Source organism: Leuresthes tenuis, unplaced genomic scaffold (genome assembly GCF_036924035.1).
Source record: "Leuresthes tenuis unplaced genomic scaffold, fLeuTen1.0.hap1 SCAF_17, whole genome shotgun sequence".
Taxonomy (NCBI): Eukaryota; Metazoa; Chordata; class Actinopteri; order Atheriniformes; family Atherinopsidae; genus Leuresthes; species Leuresthes tenuis.
The window spans coordinates 7,586,012-7,608,101 of NW_027325371.1; the positions used below are offsets into that span (position 1 = coordinate 7,586,012).

Genomic DNA, 22,090 nt, shown 5'->3' on the forward strand with positions numbered 1-22,090 from the left:
TTAATCTATAATAACATTTGGGTTTATTTTATGCTTTAGAGCAGAAAATTTACCTGGAATAAGCTGCAAATCTAAAAATAAGAGCTCTTGTGTTAAAAATAGAAATAAATAACCAAAATATCTTCAACTGTTTGAGCTTGTTACCACAGAAACAAACTTGGAACATGAGACTGTGCGATGATGAGACCTCTGTTGTCGCTGTTGTCGGGACACACCTTCATGCTCTGCAGACCTGCACTGTATTCTGAGATGCTCACCCATTCATACCCTCACTTTCATACAATGAATGAACTGTTCATCCCTAATCCCCCTTACATGTCTTTTCTTCGCTCGTCCACTCCAGCCACCGAGCTGTCGCATCTTCTCACTACGCTGAACTGCATGGCAACCGGAGGAGGAGGCAGCTCGGGATGAGGGTGGGTACCACAGCCCCACGTGTCCTCCTCACCGCAGACCAAACGCATTTCTCTTCGCTTTCCCATTCCTTGGTTTCCGCATACCGCAGATTCGCATATATATATGCACACAGCCACACGCGTACACACATCCATACAACCACACTACGCACACGCGCAGCCTCGCGGAGCATCCGCTATGCGCGCTCTGCTGTTCCAAAGTATTTTCATCACTGATCACTTTCTAGAGCTGGATCGATTAATTTTTCATCATTCTGATATGCATATTCAGTTTCTCCGTAGCTGTGTTGGCCGGAGCTGAGAGATCGAGAGGTAGAGAGGGGGAGAGATGAGAGGACGCGCATCATCAGATGTTTAGCAGATTAACTTTGGATCTTCGCCATCATCTCTGCTGTGCGTTTTTAGGTCTTTTCCCTCCTCTCCACCTATCGGGTTCTTGACATTTTGCGGCTCTCGATGCTGTAATCCGAGGGAATATGTGAAGATCATGCTGTCGGTGTGGTGCTTCATGGTCTTTGCTGCAGTGGGCGAGAGGCTTGCAGTCTCAGGTAAGCGAGAGGGAGGCAAGAGGGGGGGGGTTGGATCGAGAGAGGGAGCACCCTTTTCGTTTTCTGTCCATCCACAATTTTTCTACTCAAACAGCACTTTTCTAACCCCAGTGTAGGCTGTGATTTTATTGTTGCTGGATCTTGGTGACAACCACCCCACTGGCCAACCGTAGATTTGCTGCATCAACACATTTCCATCGCAGATCTATTACCTACCAAACCAAACGCAACCGCTGCCCAAATTGTGTTTTATCCAGCTGACATCGAAAAGCACCACGATTGTCAATCACCAGGAAAAATATTTGTACTCCTAACTCATGAATATTGATGTATAGGGTCTATATGTGCCTATATCGGCTTCAGAACACACTGAGTCTAAACACTATGGCATATATGAGTGCATTAACTAATTTAATCAAAATACACTCATTTGCTCCATTTCTTGAAATAGCAACTGATTAACCATAATGAAGTGGGCAGTAAATTAGGTCACTAAATCACTCTGCATGTTTCCTTTTAAGATTTATGTATGCCATTTGCTTAATAAAACTGTAAGGTCCAATGTAGGCTGTTGCAGTCCTTTTCCACGACCAGTCAAGCCTATTGTAGACTTTTGAGCCTGCAGGGTGTGAGTTTCCCTGTTGTGCTACATGCAGGTGCGGACAGGAGTCCAGTGCAGGATGGAAGCATGTGGGACTGGTTTGTCCCATCAGGCCAGCTGGACAGTGGGGACACTGAGGTTACTTATCCAAAACGGCTGGTGCAGCAGATCAAATCAGATGAGGAAATGGCTCATGACTACTTAGATACCAAGGTGAAGAACAGCAGTGGAAACGGCTTGGTAAGTTGTAACTCAGGGTGAACTCCCCCCTCCCCACTCAAATCTTAAATCCTGTTTGTTTTCACACTTGTTCGCTCTGTGAATTCTCAGCTCAGCAGGTTTTTATTTGTCCACCAGGGACACCCAAGGATACTTGACAAGGAATCTTCCCCAAAATGAGAACTAGATCTCATTAGTAAGAAATTATACCAGATGGAATATGTGGGAGGCTATGTGTTTTAATCAGAAAATCAATGATTAGCTGACATCATCCAGGTTCTGGACTAAAAAACATATGAAATGTAAGTCAGTACATACACAGCTTAAATCTACTGTTGCATCTTTGGAATGTAGTAACTCTGTGTGGGCAGCATCAAGACAGACTTGTTATTCTGTTGATGGGAACCTCATTTTTCAGCTGTCTGCATGACAATGTACCGCTCAGCTCTCTGTTGCCTCTCAGGAATGACAGCTCGGGGTGGTGTCTTGCAGCAGCCTTCACTCTTTGTGATTTTGACCCAGTTATTCACTAAAAATCCCTTTGATTATCCTCAGTGAAGAATAGTATCAGCCTGATGTTTCTAAGATACATAGTTCTTTATTTTCTGTAAGGGGGCATGCATTGTATGTAAACATAACTGTGTCACAGAGTTGTTTAAATATTTACATGTGTGTTCGTCATAATCTCCACGACCCATCCTGTAATATTCAGGCACCAAGTCCAACCATGCAGAGCCCCAAACTTCTTCATTATTCAGGGGTGTGTTGAAGTATGACCCTATTAAATATGGAGCAGGCCTATGTGAGAAGTGCTGCATGGTATGAGAGTAGCACCCCCCATGCCTTCTTTCTCCACAGCACTTTCTCATTCTCTCTGTCTCTTCTTGATCTAACGTATTAATGTTAAGACGGAACACATGAGGAACAGCAGAGTCACATGATTTAGCATAACAGTGTAGATTCTTATTGTTTTTGGAGGACAAGCAGTAGTACATAGATGAAAAAACAACATAGAATTCATACATAACATACCAGTTGTGACACTGGTTTTATAGTTAAGTCCCTGTTTCAGTTGCTTCCCTTTACAAGGCACGCTGTGCTTTGATTTCTTTCAAATCTTCAGTAGGCTTGAAATGAGGGACCAGATAAATTTAGCAGCAGCAGGGTTGATCAACTGAACTTGTTGTCTTCTTTTATGTCACATCATGCTGTGTTGGAAGTAGATGAAGCAGCATTTGGCTAAAGGATTCGCTTTTTTCATTTCATTATCCTGCAAGTTCCAATCATAAAATAAATTTTGCTCATAGGAAATGCATAAAGCGTTCATGTTTTAGGATTAAGATTGACTAAGATTGGCTCAACCAGTAACACTTACAGTGAGGAGATCCAGTAGCTCTGTTTTACTTTTAGGGGGTATTTTCCTGGATATGCTATTGTAAAACAAATAGCAATAATCACATGCTTTAACCTTTGTTCCACCTTGGTGGGAATGATGTTTGGAATAATGGTAATCCGTCCCTTCAGTTGAGTTCAAAGACTTGTGGAGTCTATGCCAAGATCCCATGAAGTTGTTCTGGATGGCACATGCTGGCTCAGCACCTAGAGATTTGGTTTTCCGGTTAATCTGTTTTGTGAGGGACGGAAGTTGTTAAAACAATGCTTGTACTCAGTACACAACACAGCTTCTCATCATTTCTATCCTAAAACTTGGCTAAATACAACTACGAAGATTCCATATAAATTTGAAAGCAGCAGGCAAACCTGTTCACTTTTTCTTTTATTCAAATTCCTGGCACAAGGTGCGGTCTCCAAAATCCAAAGATGAAGAAACTTGAGGGCTGTTTTGCACAGCGAAGATTACGGGGATTTCCATGAGAATGGATGGACTTCCTGTTGACTTGCATATGAACACAAAGATATTTGTAAGCAAGGCATAGCAACTCATGCTGGGTTTTCCCTTAATTTGTATTGATGATACAGGAATGGCTTCAATTTTCCATAGGTATAAATATCAATGAGATGTGCAAATACTTAGATAAATCCAAGAGGAAAAGCACTTACTATCTGATTAATTTCCACATGAATCTAGCTGTTTTTTTTTTTTTAAATCAGCCACAGTTTCTAACTGTGGAAATAGTCAATGGAATATTGACATGCATTCACTGTACCTCATGAAATCAGAACTCAGAATCCTATTATATACTAAGTGATTTAAAGATTTGCTTTGTTGTTTTAGTATTCCCAACAAATTCTCACCAGTAGCAATATATTTAATTATATCAGAAATAACCAAGGAAAGATTTAATGTTTACTTTAGAAACTGCCTTTATGGGGAATTACCTAAAAAAAATAGCTTAGTACTGGTGGTGTTTTCTTTTCTTTTACATAATCAAAAGTTGCAAATTTCATATTTGTGGTTGTTTTAGAACGCAGCTTTAAATTCGCCTTAAAAAGACGAAGAGCAAAGAGAGATAAAACGTCTGTAGGATCCCTAAGCAAGGAAATACAGATGCATCCTTTGCAGAAATTGTTTATGAAGTCACATGGTGTGTGAATCCTGCTCTTCCACATATAGCACACATTTTAGCAACATTTCGGAATATCTGAAGCAGAGATTTTCTACAATGGGGTGTTTTTGCTCCTCCATCCTCACATCTCTTTCTGGCTGGTCTGAGATTGTGAGAAAAACTACAAGACATAAGCTCAATAAAAAGCATTTTTGCCATCAAAGGCAAACAGGATGAATTGAACAGCTACTGTTACAGTAGGGATACAGTTTTGAAACCAGCAATGTGAAAATAACATTTATTAACATATATAACTCCATCAGCAAAGATGCTGTGAACCATTCAAAAACATCAGAGTAGCCTATAATAGACCAGTGACAAAATGTTTTTGCCAGCTACCTTCAGCGTAGTCCCAAATTCACAATAACGCAGTGGTACAACAGTAATATATAGTGACAGTGATAGAGCTATCACAACACTTCGGCCTCTCCAAGAGAGTAGTAAGAAATCTGTTGTCTGTACTCACTAGAGGAAATTATTTCTGGATAGTGATGCATTTTATTGTAAAAGCCCAGTGATTCACTGCGGCCTGGTTCCCCCAGACTGAGATCAAAGCCACGCTGGCACAGTCGGGGCCACTGAAGAGACACTGTTTAGTCTGCGGTAAATTTCTCTCTGTCTCCTCACCTCCCCTGTGCTGGCAGCTGTCCATTAGGGATACAGTCACAGCATGCCTGAATATAGACAATCCCGGTCAGGTTTTGTCTTCCTCCCTTTCTTCTGTCAAGCCCCTCTTTATCCATCCCCATCACAGAGCTCCAGATAAGATCTCAAACAGGCACAGGTCTGTGAAGTCATAGCTGCCTGAATGCTGGCAGCCCGTGTCGATCAATGAGGGTTTTATCAGTCATAATATTTCAGCTACTGAGATATTTTCAAAGCGTATTGATTCTGCTGAATTATTCATGAGACCGCTTCAAAATCACTGTGGCCTTAACAGAGTGACACACTTAACCACAATTGTTTTCTTCCACTTTGATTCATCATCTGTCAAATCTGTCTTTGTAACTGTTTTTTGTTTTTTTTTCCCAGCCTGTCCACTTGGCCCAGAGCTGTTTTCAAGTAGAAGCCTTTGGACACACCTTCATTCTAGACCTGGAACTAAACCAGTTAGTATCATCAGATCAGTTTTCCTTCTTTTTGTTCATGCCTGTATCAGTAAGTGCTCTTAATTTACTGCAGCTGTTCTCATTAGCATTTTCCCTACTCTTACGCTAATGCACTTAGCGCTTCTATTATGCTACAAGACAAGATGGGGAATACCACAGTGGCACACTCACAGACACAGACACACATTTTAATAATATCTCATGCTAATTAGGGCTGTAATTCTTTATGGAATACATTTGAGGGGAGAACCTCTGTTGGAAGATATCCCAGATTAAACTGCAATCTGTTCCTGGTACAGATATCGACAATATCTCTGTTATCCCTGCAGTCACTTGCTGTCATCAGATTATATGGAGCGGCACTTTAACCTCGATGGCAGACCCCTGCAGTCTTTGGTAAGATTTGCTGTGATGGGTGGGAGTATGTGCTGACATGATGTTATTGAGTGAGCTTTTTTTTTTAATTGTTCTTTAGCTTTAGAAAATAAGGTGCTGTTAACGGTGGTTTGTCTGATGTAATCTTCAACTGTCCCAGAGCTCATTATAACACAATTCCACATATGAGTGTAATTTCAGGTAATCTAAAATATATCGGTTTCTTATATTAGAAACAAAGAGGTTCCGCTTTGTTTGCGCTTTTCTTTTAAGGTTTTTATTTTTAGATTTTACAGTTCTTATAGTTTGATCTCATCCTCCTGTTTAATCTATTTATAGAAAGTGCTTTGTATGCTCTCTGCTTTCAAAAGTAGGTTGCCATGTAGCTGTGAAGGTTGTGTCTGCATATACATGGGTTTACCTGACAGCTTTCTTCTCGGGGACAAAAGGAAGGGGTGCAAAGCTACAAACCCCCTGAGAAAACCATCAAGAGAGCAGGGGGAATGAGAAAAAACGTTAATGTAATGTGTTCGGATGAGGACAGATAAGAGGAAGGTGACTGCAATCTGCTTGCCAGGAGGGATGGCTAATGTTTTCTTTTTTTTGTACAAATGTGCCACTCACTGCCCCTCGAGCACCCACCAATTCACCCACCCAGCCAGCACTACATGTCTCCACCCACAATCGCTCCAAACTCTCAGTCCCCCTGACCAATCACAAGCTTGTTTCCATAGCAACCAGTTAGCTCAGCAGTATCATTAACTTCTTGGCAGCCAAGAGAGAATGAAAGAAGACCAAGAGGGAGGGAAGAGAAAAGCTGGGGCGAGGGGAGTTAGAGGAGGAAGAGGAGGGGAGAAAATAAGGAGTAAAATGCCAGTTAATGCAAAAGCAAGACGAGCTTTGGCATTTTGGACGTGTATCAGTTAGTATGCAGAGTGGTGGGAGAGAGATTGCTTGCAGGGCTGGGAGTGCAGACCTATGGTCAGACCAGATTGTCTCTCAGCTGGATGGAGGCCTCACATGACGGTGTTACTGCTGCTGGACACGGCAGGTGTTGTGCTTTTGGTGTCAGCATGCCAACAGACCAATCTCCGTCATTATTGTATTCAGAGGCATTGTTTGCCTGAGCTGTTGTTGTGAGCCAGAGACACCCTGTTGAGGTCAGTTAGAACTGGGTGAACCAGCATTTCCCGCCTTCGCTGGTGGTTCTCCTCACCACTATAACCTTGTAAAGCAGATATCTTTGTCTCTGTCATGTTCTTAAATCTCATTGTGCTGCCAACATGAGTGTTAATTTATTGAAGAGATCTTCCAGACAGGCATACCTTCACCCCTATTGTGAGGAAAGCACAGGGGAGCAGAGTAGAGCATAGGACACAAGTAGGTCACAAACTGTGCCTTAACCATCGTAGTGTGGAACGAGTTAGAGCAGAGTGGCATATGAAGCACTTTCTTTTCTCCGTGCTGACATATCATGATATTTAATGAAGTATGAAAGCATGCCTGTGAAGCCTGGGGTATGTCAGTAGTGGCTGTTTAAATGAAACAGTGGTTTGTTGATACCACAGGGAGGGGAGCATTGTTACTATCAGGGAAGGTTAAGAGACTTACCAGAGTCCTGGGCAGCTGTGTCCACCTGTCACGGCCTGTGGTGAGTGCAACATAAGAAATGCCTACATGCTAGTTTTTTCAGCCCTGCACCTCACTGACTTTGGCTTTCTGGTGTTTTTCAGTGGCATGTTCTCTGATGGTTTCTTCTCTTATGGGATTGAGCCGATTCACAATAGGAGCAAACAGGTAAACAATTAATTAATTTGAGTTGTAGTGGTGATTACAAAAATTTGACAGAGTTAGAAGGTGTATCAATGCTGATTTGGTTGTTTTTATGTTCTATTCTGGATGTTTTTTTTCTGTAGGATGATGGTGCTCACTTAATACACAGGATGCCTGATATCAGACTTTCTCCCTACTGCCCAGGTACATAGTCATTTATACAGTATATCTACTCATGACACACCAGAAAACTCTTCCAAACAAGCCTTCCATCTAATATTTCCATATACAGCTAATTGTGTTAGTCTGACTGAAACCAGACTTTTAAAATATGTGTAATTATGTTAGTCCAGACAAAACTGTGAACTTCTCAAAGCTGGACTAATGCACCCATACAAATCTATTGGGAGTTGGGAATTACTCCTGCATGTATACACTCAAAACTGGTCTAGGTGCTCTGTGCAGAAGAAGAAGAAACCAGTTTTCCGTTTTTTTTGCAAAAACAGGAAAAAAAAACCCTGATTTCCAAGAAAATTGGGACTCTATGTCAAATGTAAAGAAAAACAGAATACAGTGATTTGCACATCTTATAAATCAATATTCTAATCACAATAGAAAACATATCAGATGATGAAAGTGAGACATTATGCTGCTTGCTCATCTTGAATTTGATTGAAAGTGGCACATCTCAAAAACATGTGGACAGGCTGTGTTTACCACTGTGTAGCATCCCCTCTTCTGTAAACGGGAACTGAGGGGACCACTTACTAGGCCTTTGGGAGAGGAATGTTGTCCCATTCTTGTTTGATGTAGGAATCTACCTGCTCAACAGTTCTGGATCTTCTTTGTCATATTTTGTATTTCATGATAAAAATTAATTTTTTGGAATTGGGTTGGATATTAATACATTTTATGATACAGTATAAAGCTGCTGTCATTCATATTTATGTGTTTGATTTGTCAAAAGACTAAACATGTAAGACATTGCTATAATGTGGCTGTCGCTTGAACGGTGGAAGCATTTTCGGACTGCTGCATTGCTGGAAAAAAAATCCTGATGTTGTAAGTGCGGCCTTATTTGCCAAAATCCATTCGAGTAACTTAAAGACATTTGGCTATATTTGCATGTGTGATGATCTCCCACAAAATAAGTTAGAAGCCGCAGAATGTCTAGACATTCAGTCCTCAGCATAGCGACAGTGTACGTATTAACTTGATTCCTCTCCCCTGCATTTATACTGGGACAAATTACAGTGTTGCCAGTAATTGGCCAAGCTGAGCTGTAACGGTAGCCTGTCATAACTGTGCATTTAACTGTACTGACTGCCTGCACTGTCTACTCTTCTCCACCTAACTTGTGTTAGCCTCTCTTGCTTGCACTAGATTTACATTTAATTGATTTCCCACAGTGCATGCAAAAAGCCTACCTAGAAAGTTTTCAGGATTGGTTCCTCCAATCTTCTACATAGAACATTCAAGCTGTTTGACCTTGCCTTGTGCTCTGCAAGTTTAAAACTTCAGCCATAGCAATGATGATTGATTTTTCTCATTATGTAATACATAAAAAACATCTTATGGACACAATAACAAGGTTAAAAGATTTCATCTTTGCAGAAGCTGACTATAAATGGTGTATAATATTCAGTAAATTCATACAGGGTGGTAATTACAGTCACAACAGTTCTGTCTTATAATTATATTTTCCCTTTGCAATGCTTTAAATGTAACATATCTTAATGCCTGCATCTCTAATTCTCTGTGCATCCAGACTGCACAGAGGACAGTGAGTTGGACAGCAGAGGAGGTGATGGTGGTGATGACAGATTGGACCAAACAACGGAGCAGCAGGTGTCTGGGGGGCTGAAAAGATCCAAGAGATTTGTTCGTAAGCCCTCTGTCCAGACTGAAACCAAATATATTGAGTTGATGGTTGTCAACGACAATGATATGGTGAGCTAAAGCAGTGCTTTGTAGCTTGGTGGATGGTGTGTGTGTGTACTGCAACTGTGACAAGGTGGATCCTGCATGCTTCTCTCACTTTTCCCCTCATTAACAACTATGCATATCTTCATAGTTCATCGTTTTTTCTTGAGAAATAAGCCTTTAGTTTTCTCAAACTCATGACATACATATAACACCTGATATATTCAGAAAGTAAGCTCTATATATTATATAACATACAGTATATATATATAACATCTCTATATGTAATATAATCAGCAAATCATTACCACTTATTATGATGATGATGATCTTGATCTTATGATATGATCTCCTGCATGAAAGGTATTACCTCTAGTAGGGGTCCTTAGGCAACACCCTCTTACCCTATCTGCCTACCTGTAAGTTGCTTTGGATAAAAGCTTCTGCCAGATGCATAAACATCAACATGAACATCTTTTTTTGCATCAACAAAAACTGAAAGTGTGGCATTTAAATATGATGAACAGTGATGCAAAAAATAAACTTTTAGTTCAAAGGTTTTATGTAGCAAGACAATAAAAAATGTTTTTTTTATTGTTTTGTTTTTTAACCATGTGTGACAATTCAGTAAACAAGTAGCTAAGTAGCTGCCAGGTGCTGCTCATTAAATGCACTTGATTAACTGAGCAAGCGTAAGCACCTCTATGAAGGCAGATGCTTTGGCACTTTGCTGGTCTGGAGCATTCAGTTGTGTGTTAACACAATGCCAAGGAGGAAAGACATCAGCAATGATCTGAGAGAAGCAATTATTGCCCATCAATATGGGAAGGGTTATCAAGCAATTTCCACACAATTTGGAATCCATGAAAATCCACGAGATACATCTCAGAGTCTACAGGCCTCAGTTATCATGTTAAATGGTGAAGTCAATGATAGTACAATTAGAAAAATACTCAACAGGTATGATTTCTTTGGACAAATTTCTGGAAGAAGCTTCTTCTCTTTAACTAGAACATGATAGTATGGCTTCGGTTTGCAAAGCTGCATCTGAACAAACCCCAAGATGTCTGGAACAATGTCCTTTGGACAGTTGAGACCAAAGTGGAGATGCTTGGTCATAACGCACAGCAGCACGTTTAGGGAAGATCAAACACAGTATGTCAGCACAAACACCTCATACCCACTGTCAAGCTGGTGGAGGGCTGCTGATTTGGGCTTGTTTTGGTAGCCACAGGACCTGGAAACCTTATAGAATCTACTACGAACTCCTCTGTATGCCAAAGTAATCGAGAGTCAAATGTGAGGCCATCTCCCTGACAGCTAAAACTTGGAAAAACTGAGGCCTGTAACTAGACAATGATCCCGAACACATCAACAAATCTTTGACAGAATGACTGAAAAAGAAAAGAATGTTGCAATGATACAGTCGAAGTCCAGACCTAAAGAGAGGTGTGCATAAATGAATTCTTGAAAACGTAAATTAACTTAAATATAGTTGTAGAGATGAATGGGTAAAAAATGACCTCACAGATTGATTATGTCACACAGAGAAGAATTGAAAGAGGATGTACTTCTTTTTTCACATGTCTGCAACTGATAAGACTCAGAGAGATTCTCCAAAATGATTTACTTTACCTGCAAGAAACTGAATGCATAACAAAGTATCTGTCGTGGACTAGAGCCTTAGAAATTTGCATGGTCTTGTGATGATTAAAGAAGTTTTCACGTGACATTTATCAAGGAAATCCATGACATGAAGTGAAAATTGACTGACAATTGATTCTTAAAACTTGACATTAACACTTTTAATTTTCATTTGACTTAGTACACCCTAAAAATATTTTAATCTTCACTGATGTAACTTCTCACCTTGCTGCAGGGATTCACATGTGCACTCTAGGGTTACGGATACAAGTACACTACTGACAACACCCAACAGTCAGATGGTGCAAAACTCTTCTCATCATCTAAACTCTAATTGATTAAAACTTTTAATAATTTCTTTAAATATACAAGTAGATTAACATTAGGGAAAATGTGGACAAAAGTGAAAGATTTCTTTTTTTTTTAATAGATGATTAATTAAAGATGCACCGAATCTTTTCAAGAAGTCCTAAATGGTTCTAATGTTGCACAGTTCACTCAGATTGACAGTTGAGCCAGTCAAGAAATGTGAAGTCAAACTAAAGAAGTGTTTATGTATTTATTTTCTAAAAATAAATAGATAATGCTGAAGAGGTTTTTGAGTTGGTTGTTTTCATGGACTAATCTATCTGAGCTTTCCACGTAAGCCCTTTACACCAAATTGAAATAGTGGCCAACATTATGGAAAAGTGTGATCCAAAACATGAAATTGAATTAAATCTGACATAACTGTAGAGCTCTCTTATGTCACTTATGATCTGTACAGTAGAGTGTGTGTTCGTGTGCGAGAGATGCATCTCTCAAGCCATCTGTGCATCTTTGTCTCTCCACAGTTTGTACAGCTGCGTCGCTCCAGCAGCCAAACCAAGAACTTTGCCAAAGCTGTGGTCAACACGGCAGATACGGTAACGACTACGATCCTCCCACTGTTAAACTCTACATACACACAACCACCTGTCACAATGTGTGTGCTCATGTCCACATTTGGAAATGGTTTATCCCAGATAGCTCTCAGCTCTCCACAGTCCCAACAACAAAGCTGATGGGCATTTTGTGGTTCCCAGATCTTCCAGGAACAGCTGAACACCAGGATTGTGCTTGTCGCCATGGAGACCTGGAGCTCAAAAAATATGATGCCCGTTGTGGAGGACCCATTGATAACACTGCAGAACTTCATGAAGTACAGGAAGGACAACATCAAGGAGCAGAGTGATGTTGTTCATCTTTTCTCGTAAGAGAAGGGCACTATATATGTACAAGTTTTATATCTTGAGACCTTACTATTGAGGCTTATCTGATGTTTGAGTTCTTGTTCAATTTTAAATGATAGTGTCCTTATGCTCCCCAGAGGGCGTACATTTCACAGTAGCCGCAGTGGGACAGCCTACACTGGAGGGGTGTGCTCTTTAACAAGAGGAGGAGGAATTAACGAGGTGAGGATAATATGAAATGTTGCTATTGCACTGAAAAGGACGCATTAGAACAACAAATTTAAAGTCAATCATAGTTTGACTTAATGTAGATTAAAAAGGTTATACCTGAACTGTTATTTTTAAAATCAGATTTAAAATGCACATTCAATATATCTAAATCTAGATTAGAAAATGTATTTTCTAATCTAGATTTAGGTATACATTTATATGATGAAGAACCCATATTCTTCTCATTTACTGGTTCATAACTTTACTGTGTGGGGCAACTAGAACAACTATTACCATACATACAACAGCTATCACACATTATGTTTCTGTCTCTTTCTGCAGCATCTCTCATCACCTTCTCATCACATACTCTATTTTAGCTTGTGTCTTTTTAAGGCCTATGTGTCAAAAATGGTGCAGCACACACCAGGTTGCTGTTTGTGGCATCTCAACATGGTCACCTGGGATGTGTTATGCATGTCATTAAGTGAAGGTAGAAAAGCTTGAACTATAAATCAGACATTTCAGGCAGAACAGGAGGAGTGTCCTCTGTGGCAGAGAAAAACTTTCTTCTGTGTGGATAACCTTTACTGAAAGTTAGATAACAAACTAAAGCAAATTGTCAGTTGTCCAATCAATTGATGAAATAATCATGCTGTTTATGATATCTTGTCATACTGGATTAGGCATTAATCAGCGTCACATTTTCTAACAAGCATCTTGTGTTTATGTGCACTGTTACAGAGTGAGTTTTAAGGCATAGAATTTATGGCACGTCATGCTTCTAACAATGAGATATAGAAATAAAGTCCTGCCTGTAGTAATGTCCCGGTACCTGGAGCAGCTGAAGTTAAAAAGGGTCTTTATTTGAGGAAAAACTGTAGAATCTTTTCTTGTTTTTCTTTCTTTCTTTTTTTTAACTCTTTAGCTTTTAAGACCACATTTAAAGGAATACACCAGCTTTCTGTCTCCTCATATGAAGAGATTAATCACTCATTTGTCTATTTGTTCAATAATTATCTTGCGACAAAAGGAGAGCAGCTGACAACAGGCTAATAGCTAGCCTTAATTAGCCCTGTGGTTATAAAACCTGTCTAACAGCACCCCTCTTAGAACTGAACAAGAAATAACCCATCATACAGTCTCACTTATCACTGAACACCTTTATTTTCATTCATGTTTTATGTACGTTTATACAATCCACATTAACCGCATGAGTCACTTCCACAGACTTTGCTTTAGGCTCTTCGTCTGTCTTAAACTTAGACTGTTGTTCTTTCAACTTTAATGGAATGAACTGACTGCATGTACACATCTATAAACATACTGCCGTCTGAGCAAACCTTTACAACGGATACTATATATACATATACTCTAAAATTATTACTAATTTAGCAAATTAGTAATACAGTATTTCTGTACTAATCAAGCATAAACTGCTTTGACAAACTGCCAAAAACAAATAAACCAACCTTCACTTGTAAGATCTTCTCATAATAGCTGCTGTTCTTATCTCACAGAAAAAGGGCTAACACGTTGATCTGTGTGACTTTGTGCTAGTATGGGAGTGTAGGTGCAATGGCCATCATATTGTGCCAGAGTCTTGGCCAGAACATTGGGATGAGGTGGAACAACGCACGAACCTCTGCAGGTGAGACAACAGGAAAGGCTTTGATATGCAGGGATCTGTATGCTGAGAGCTGAATAGAATGGATAAAAGAAGTTTTGGTATCCTTTTACAGTGATTCTCTTCTGTAATTAGACATCTACATTTGGTGATTAGTCACCTACATCCAAGAGTAAAGGATTGCTACCACTGAACAATGGGTTCTATGATTAATGCTGACAAGCCATCAGGTTCATTATTCAATGCCAGCACAAGAGATCAGTGCTCATTCAGGGTGGCCTCTACCTGAGAATTAGTTCTATAGAAAGGCCTTATATATCTTGTCACGTTTTGCTGCAGCATGCCAGCGATTACAGCTTGTATTAAACAGGCTGATCACTATCTTATTTTATTCCCTGTGTTTTGTGTAATCTCAGCCCATCTCATCTTGGATTTTGTTTCTTTGTCTGATCCACTTTGCAGGTGACTGCAGGTGCCCAGATACCTGGGTGGGCTGCATCATGGAAGACACTGGGTAAAATCCTCTAAACTGCAATTTGCCTCACTTCATTTCCCTCAGTTAAACAATTAAGCGCCTGTATCAGAGACTTGCTCTGACTTTCACTCAGTGCTGATAATCACAGCCTCAATGTGAAAGAAAATTGATGAAATGGTAGACACCAGCGTTTCGTGTAATAATTGAAAATGAGGAACTAAAAGTATTTACTACATGAGTGACTTGGATTAAGCTCCCCTTGACAGATGGAACAATATAGATTTCGATTATTCATATAAGTAATATCTATGTGCAGATGGTTACATTTCTGTCAGATTGCAATGGAACAGACACCCACTGTGGGTCTGGTGTTCCTTACTGGCAGAAAAGGATGCGACTGTTTGTGTTTTATTTCATGTCTTGATCTTTTTGTGCGTGTGTGTTTGTGATCACAGATTTTATCTGCCCAGAAAGTTTTCTCGCTGCAGTGTTGACGAGTACATCCAGTTCTTGCTTCAGGGGGGTGGGAGCTGTCTCTTCAATAAGCCCAATAAGGTGAGGGGCATGTGGGGATTTGATGTGCCTATTAAGAAAATATCTTAATTTTCAGAGATGGAATACTCTATTTTTATCCCCTTTCTTTTTATAACTAATCTCTAGAATTGTTTCTTTTTAGCTGTTGGACCCTCCAGAGTGTGGAAATGGCTTTGTGGAGCCTGGAGAAGAGTGTGACTGTGGGTCCCAGGTGGTAAGCAGCAGGACCACATGCAAATGGGCAGAACCTCCACCTTAGGTCTATATTTCAATCTGAGACTGTGAAGTGTTTTGTGACACCGAGATGATTGTTTTGTTTTTTTTTCTCCAGGAGTGCGCCCGCAGCGGAGGAGCCTGCTGTAAAAAGTGCACCCTTACCCATGATGCCATGTGTAGTAATGGACTCTGCTGCAGTGGCTGTAAGGTGAGTTGATTAATTATCCAGACAGTTGGAGAAGTGAGCTAAATTCCTCAAGATTGATTGGGGAACTTGGTTTCCTGGCCCTCAGTTGGAAAATGGTGCATTGCCTTCTCTGGGTTGGTAGTGAGTTACTGTATCATATGGCAGTGTCTGCAGTGATGCTGCTCCTGCCCCTGGAGTCAGTTGAGGTATTTTGGATGGATGGATGGAATGGAATGATTTATTGAGGTACCAAACAGTAGAATTAGTAAAAAATCTATGGAGAGAATTTAGTTTCAGAATGTTCACAAATGTGTATTATATTATTTACAAATGTGCACAAAGATTTGTGTTTAATTTAGGTACATGCAAACACGTGATCCAGTTAGTAAATTTAACCTGTATAAATACATATTTCTTGCAACAATCCAACCTCACAGATCTTTGTACACAAATCTGCTTACCATTTTTGGCTCTTTGTGGACCTACAAATGAGCGCTGAGTTTAGGTGCTGGTTGAAAACTAGGCCATATGGGCTTTTCAAAAGTGTGCACATTTAGTCCATACTCACCTCAGAGGATGAGTCACCAGCATGCCCTTTCTTGTCTGCGATGCTTCTGACACTGTTGCTTTTTTTCCTGTGACTGACTGCAGCAGAAACACTTATTCATCACTTAGCAGTAACTTTTAGGAAAAATAAAAAAACATGAATGTACATGTATGGAGTCCATAACTACATTTAATCAGATAAAAACATCTAATCCACTTTGATAGAATACAATAATCCACTGAAAGCCCAAATGACACACTTTCTACCAGTAGCTAAAACACTGCATTCATTTGATCTGTTAGGGGCCAAGAGCTCGAAGAGTCGGAAACTCCACATGTGAGAGCAAACTAATCTGGGTGTGTTTTACAAAGCGTTTTGGAATACAATAATTTATTTATTATGAATATTTTGTTCATTTATCATCCTGTGCCATAGTATGAGCAGAGAGGCGTTGTTTGTCGAGAGGCCGTGAACGACTGTGATATCCCAGAAACCTGCACTGGAGACTCCAGCCAGGTAAAACTTCCTGTTTGTAACACTGGACAAACCTGTCAGTCCACGTTAAAGAGTATTGATCATATTATTTCATTTTCTCCTTTCACAGTGTTCTCATAATGTCCACAAGCTGGATGGCTACATGTGTGATAACAGCCAGGTAAGGCCTGATTTGTGCCATGTTTTCTAGTCGGCAGCTAACACTGTGGTATACTTGAGCAGCACTGTTTCACCTCCTTAGGGACGATGTTATGGTGGACGATGCAGGACCCGGGATGGACAGTGCAAGGGACTCTGGGGCTATAGTGAGTACAGATAAAATACAACACTCACTTCCAACAAGACGTGCATAAGTTTTATATTAACTCCTGTCCGTTTGTCACTGATTTTCTTTTCCACCTAGACTCAGCAGACAGGTTTTGTTATGAGAAGTTGAACGCTGAGGGCACAGAGAAGGGGAACTGTGGTCGGGGTCCAGAAGGGCAAGGCTGGCTGCAGTGCAACAAGCCGTGAGTTACATCAGCCCTGTACTGGTGATCTGAACTACTTTGACATAACTCGATCACCACAAAGTGATCTGCTTGTGTGAACACAACCAAGCCAGATGTACAGGGTTTTCTTCTCTCCACTTCCCTCAGGGATGTCTTATGTGGTTTCCTGTTCTGTGCCAACATCACAATAAAGCCAAAGTTTGGCGATCTTCAAGGTGAGGTGACCAGCTTCACCCTCTACCATCAGAACAAATACCTGGACTGCAGGTAACCTGGTCACATCTGCTGCATTTAACAGCGCAGGACGGTTGTTCCTTTTCATTCAGTGTTGTAATTCTACCTCTCTACTCCAACTTGTCTGACTCATTTGGATCCTTCGCTCAGAGGTGGCCATGCTCTGCTAGAGGATGGCTCAGACCTGGGCTATGTGGAGGAAGGCACTCCCTGCGGTCCCAACATGATGTGTTTGGAGAGACGCTGCCTCCCTGTGGCGGCGTTCAACCTTAGCACATGTCCAGGATCCAACTTTGGACACATTTGCTCCGACCATGGGGTAAAAACATCTGCTGCTTACAATTTCAGAAAAAAGTATTCAGAGGACATTTAAGTTAGTTCAGTTTTTTACTAAATTGAATAATTTCATATCAGCTCAGCCAGCGCTTCTAACTTCATAAATATTATAAAAATATTAATCTGATTAGATATATAAATCTGTAATATTAGATGCATGGGAGAGTCACAACTAAACACAATGTTATACTTATATTACTCCCCTTATGTGGACACATACAGTTTATACAAGGCTCAGCTGAGTTTGGCACATTTAATCTGGGTGAGATACAAGCATCCAAAAAAAAAAACCTGACTAAACACACTGGACACATAAAATATCCACCTGAAATTTCCTTTGTGACTACATAGAAGACTTGCTTGGATATATGTGTAGTTTAAAAGGCAACACTGTTTTTCATCTGGCAGAAACAGGAAATTGGTCTGCGGGTCTGGACTGAAATAAAAAATGTTTGCACATTTTTAACAGTAAGAAATCCCTTGTGGGAGAACTAGCAAAAAAAAGTAAAAACACAATTTGACGATGTACACATTTTTAGTAACATAAAGTGATGAAATTCCTTCCAAATATGAACTTGTTCACTTGTTGTTTTTCCTTCCAAATCTTAACATTTTCTAATAATACAACTTCTACACATTTAAAAATGTCCTTTCTAAAGTGTAAGGTTTAAGGTGGCCAATCAAATATAAGTCAAATGAGACCTTTTAAGAAGCAGGTTCTTAAAGTCATTTTCAAGGAAATTATTTAATAAGATGAATTTAAATGTTTTCTTGCTTTGTCCCACATGTGTCACGGGGGGTGTTTAAAATTCATTGGCAATCACACAATTAGTTATTGAAGAATTATTTAGATCAGATTGCCTGCAACTCACTTAAATCAAAATGTGCCAAAGAACTAAAGCAACATTCAGAATAAATGGCAGAATGTAGGTTTTCCCCACTGAACATCGCATCGTACCAAGATGATCAGTTTTACTCACGATACCAATCAGTCTTCCTAACCTTATGACTGATCAATGTAAATATATTTCTATGGTCTGCAAATACCAGTACTTGCTGTGTGCAGAAGGTTTTTAGCTCCTTCATATCTCTCTTGCAGACATGCAGTAATGAGGTGAAGTGCATCTGTGACAGGGACTACACAGGGAAGGACTGCAGTGTTTTTGATCCCATCCCTGAGCCTACAGTCCCAACGGGCCCAGAGAAGAAAGGTCCATAGCAGCGCTAAACCTGTCCACGTCTCTCTTTCTGTCTGCCTCTCATATCCCCCTCATAGTCTCAACTCATCTTCACTGCACTGTAGCTTCTTTATGGAATGGGGCCGAATGTCGTTCCCGAGCACACAGTAGGATAGTTCACCTGAGTGTTGTGAGAGTGTGAGACCACACAGTGTTGTCACTCCTGCTGAGTTTTGGTTTCTGTGTTGGAAGAGTAACGGTGTGTGTTGACACGTCTTTATTCATGAGAAAGTGTGTTCACAGTGTATGTTAGTGAATGCGTGAATGGTTGTACTGCCATTTTCAAGTGTCTTCCTTACTTTCTTGCAGTCTGCCAATGACACAGAGCAATTGAGCAGCTGCTCTTATAGAGCCAAAAAAGCCACCCTGAGCAGGAGGGTGTCCCGCTGAAAGAGCAGGAAAGGGGGAATGAAAACAAAGTAATACAACACGCTCTCCTTCGTTTCTTTTTGTAACTGTTGTCTACCTGACCTCCCTTTGCTCAACCGCCTGTTCTCCCATCTCCACCCCACGTGCTGGTTTCCTCCTCCTCCCCTTCATCTTTCTGTCTCTGTCTGCAGGTACCTTACCATCTGCCTCTCTCTTTCTCTAGTTGATGTTGTTGATGTACGGTGTTGATGCTGTCTTCTGATGTGTGTTTTTTAGTGGTGTTGTTTTGTTTCTGCCCTTCCTCTTCCTCCTCCTCCTCCTCCGCACCCTTCCTCCTACCCTCCTTCCTCTGCGCAGGTCCCAGTGGCACCAATATCATAATAGGGTCCATCGCAGGTGCTATTCTCCTGGCAGCTATAGTCCTAGGGGGAACAGGATGGGGATTTAAGTAAGAGTTCTGGCATGCCTTTGTGTACCTGTCTGCTTCTACCTAAAGGACCCCCGCCCCCCGTCCACTCCTCCTGCCATCACCCCTCTGAAATAGATGCAACTCATTGCTCAACCCTGGGGAGGGGAAAGTGGGAGTCAAGTCTGCGACGCGCTAATGCTTGAATGCTTTTGGCTTTAAAATGAAACATGACAGCGGTCGTTTTATTTTTAAAATATCTTTAATCAAAGCTCCATCCTGCACCTTTCCTGCCCCTCCTTTCCCTTACAACCCAGCCTTTTGAAGTAATGACAGGGCAGGACTGAGATATTTCTCTGCCAGGATCTACTGCACTGCAGCATTTCTCTCGAGTCTACTAGAACAAACCTGACTTACTCCAATGGTGCCACATCTGGAAGTTCCCCATAATTTTTTTTTTCCTTACCTATATGTTCGGAAAAACATATTTTTTCAGCGGCTTAACTTAAGCACTCTTTGCACATTATTGTTCTTTTTTTACCTTTGCTGCTCTTTTATGCCTCCATTATCCTTTTTCCTCTTTAGGCTTGATCCTAACCCCAAATGCCCTTGCTGAATTGTAATGTCTGTTCCACCTATGCATGCTTGCTATTGCTCACTCCTTAAAGTCTGACCTGAAAGGACTGTGACTGAAAATTCACTGTTAGATATAAAGATACACTTGATGATGTGTCACATGCAGTCAGTCCTTTTAGGGCCAGAAGTAAGTGTCTGCGCATGTGTGCATGAGCTGTGTGCAGTTTTTTAGTAGTGGTCAGATCTAGTGGTAGTTTCAGGTGTTGTATCCCTGCTGCATGTGAGATCATCACTAAAATCTGGTGAGAAATATTTACAGAAAGGACAGACAGAAGACAAATGGCTCAAATTATGTAGTCACTGTCAGATAATTCAGATTATTAAGTTTCATGTTCTTATTTCTTTCTAAAAAATCATTTATATGCTTTCTATAATGATCACTGGAATAATTTATATTCTAATTGCTCAACTATACAGTAAATGCCTTTTTTGTCTTTTAATGATCTGTTAGAACAATAACCAGGATGTCATCCTTTGTATTCCTTTTGACAATGTGTGTTTTGACATTTTGTCTCCTCTCTTGGCTTGCGAATGGAATGCAGGAACATTCGAAGAGGAAGGTATAACCTTGTGAGACCAATACCATGTGTCGCTCTGTCCATTGAGCCAAGTATCAAAGCATCCCAATGTCATCTCTTCGTCTTCCAAATTCCTTCAGCGTCCCCTCAAAGATCACACATTCCTTCAGTGTTGTTTTTAGCTTGATCTATCTGTTCCTGAAGCTTAAAAGCAATTTGAACCCATGTTCCCAATCCCATTAAAAACTAATTGATTATTAAGATTAATTACTGTTAAAAAGAATGATTTTTTTCATGCCAGTAATCATCTGCTGTCTACTTTCACTTCTGTTTCAGATCTGGAGGAGGATAAAGTCTCTGTCTGTATTACTGTGTGTGTCCTGTCCACTTTCGTCTTCCTCCTCGCACTGTGTCGTTTCCACGTTGAAGAAGAGGGGAATAAAAAAAATAAAAGAAAAAAAAAGTCTTCCATTTCAGTCCCCAAATCTCTCCAAACCTCTTCAGATTGTTTCCGCCACACTCCTGTGTGCTCCGTCCGTCTCTTCTCCTGCTGGGCTCCTCCCACCCGGGGCTTGTGGAGCTTCTCTCATCGTACCAGCCAAATCATGCTCATATGGCTGCTGCCAGCTGGCCGCTGAGGATTGTGACCAGGTTGCACCTAGAGTGAGTTGGTGGCTCTCTCTGTGGGAGACATCAGGTTCTTCCTCAAGTCCAGGGGCTCTGCGAATGTGCTTTGGTGTCTTCTCCTCCCGTCTCAACACTCCGATAAAGAACATATCAACAGTGGACCAATTTGATAAGAGACTTGTCTTTCCAATGCCTGCCTACACACAAACGAGACCTGCCACTAAATGAGCCCACAGATAAATGCTGGACTAGCACACAGACCGAGATTGTGTTCCAGGAACAGAGTCGTATCCTTTTTTCTTAAAGGAGGGAGACCTGAGGCTTGGACCTTAACTAGGTGCATCTTAAAAGGGACAGTGATCTGTTCTAATCTACAACCTTTGACAACAAGGAAATGTGAAAAGTTAAAAAGAGATTCTGTTAGGATGTTTTCCAAAGAAAGGACCGATTTGTTTTAACTTGAGGTGTCCTAACCACCCCCCTCCCAACAAGTTTTCAGGTATAAAAAAGGGAAGCTCGGTGTTATGGTTTTGGGATCATTTTAAATAACACTGAACT

General features: G+C 40.6%; 1 protein-coding gene across 2 annotated transcripts; it reads left to right on the forward strand.

The window, feature by feature from the left end:
* Nucleotides 1–404: 404 nt before the first annotated feature.
* LOC140273620 (disintegrin and metalloproteinase domain-containing protein 11-like) lies at nt 405–21,511 on the forward strand. 2 transcript variants are annotated; one of them, XM_072369237.1, is made up of 26 exons: nt 412–964; nt 1,621–1,805; nt 5,384–5,460; nt 5,790–5,856; nt 7,404–7,486; nt 7,569–7,632; nt 7,752–7,812; nt 9,377–9,558; nt 12,009–12,080; nt 12,240–12,406; nt 12,524–12,608; nt 14,157–14,247; nt 14,686–14,737; nt 15,154–15,253; nt 15,375–15,446; nt 15,564–15,656; nt 16,618–16,698; nt 16,787–16,837; nt 16,919–16,982; nt 17,081–17,186; nt 17,316–17,435; nt 17,553–17,721; nt 18,838–18,949; nt 19,703–19,793; nt 20,930–20,947; nt 21,242–21,511. In XM_072369237.1, the coding sequence occupies exons 1-26, from the start codon at nt 904–906 to the stop codon at nt 21,255–21,257; spliced, it is 2,340 nt and encodes a 779-aa protein (XP_072225338.1). In that variant the 5' UTR covers nt 412–903; the 3' UTR covers nt 21,258–21,511. The 2 variants fall into 2 exon arrangements, with proteins under 2 accessions (XP_072225339.1, XP_072225338.1); XM_072369238.1 differs by lacking the exons at nt 19,703–19,793; nt 20,930–20,947; nt 21,242–21,511 and adding an exon at nt 19,286–19,695 and having other exon boundaries at nt 405–964.
* Nucleotides 21,512–22,090: the final 579 nt, after the last annotated feature.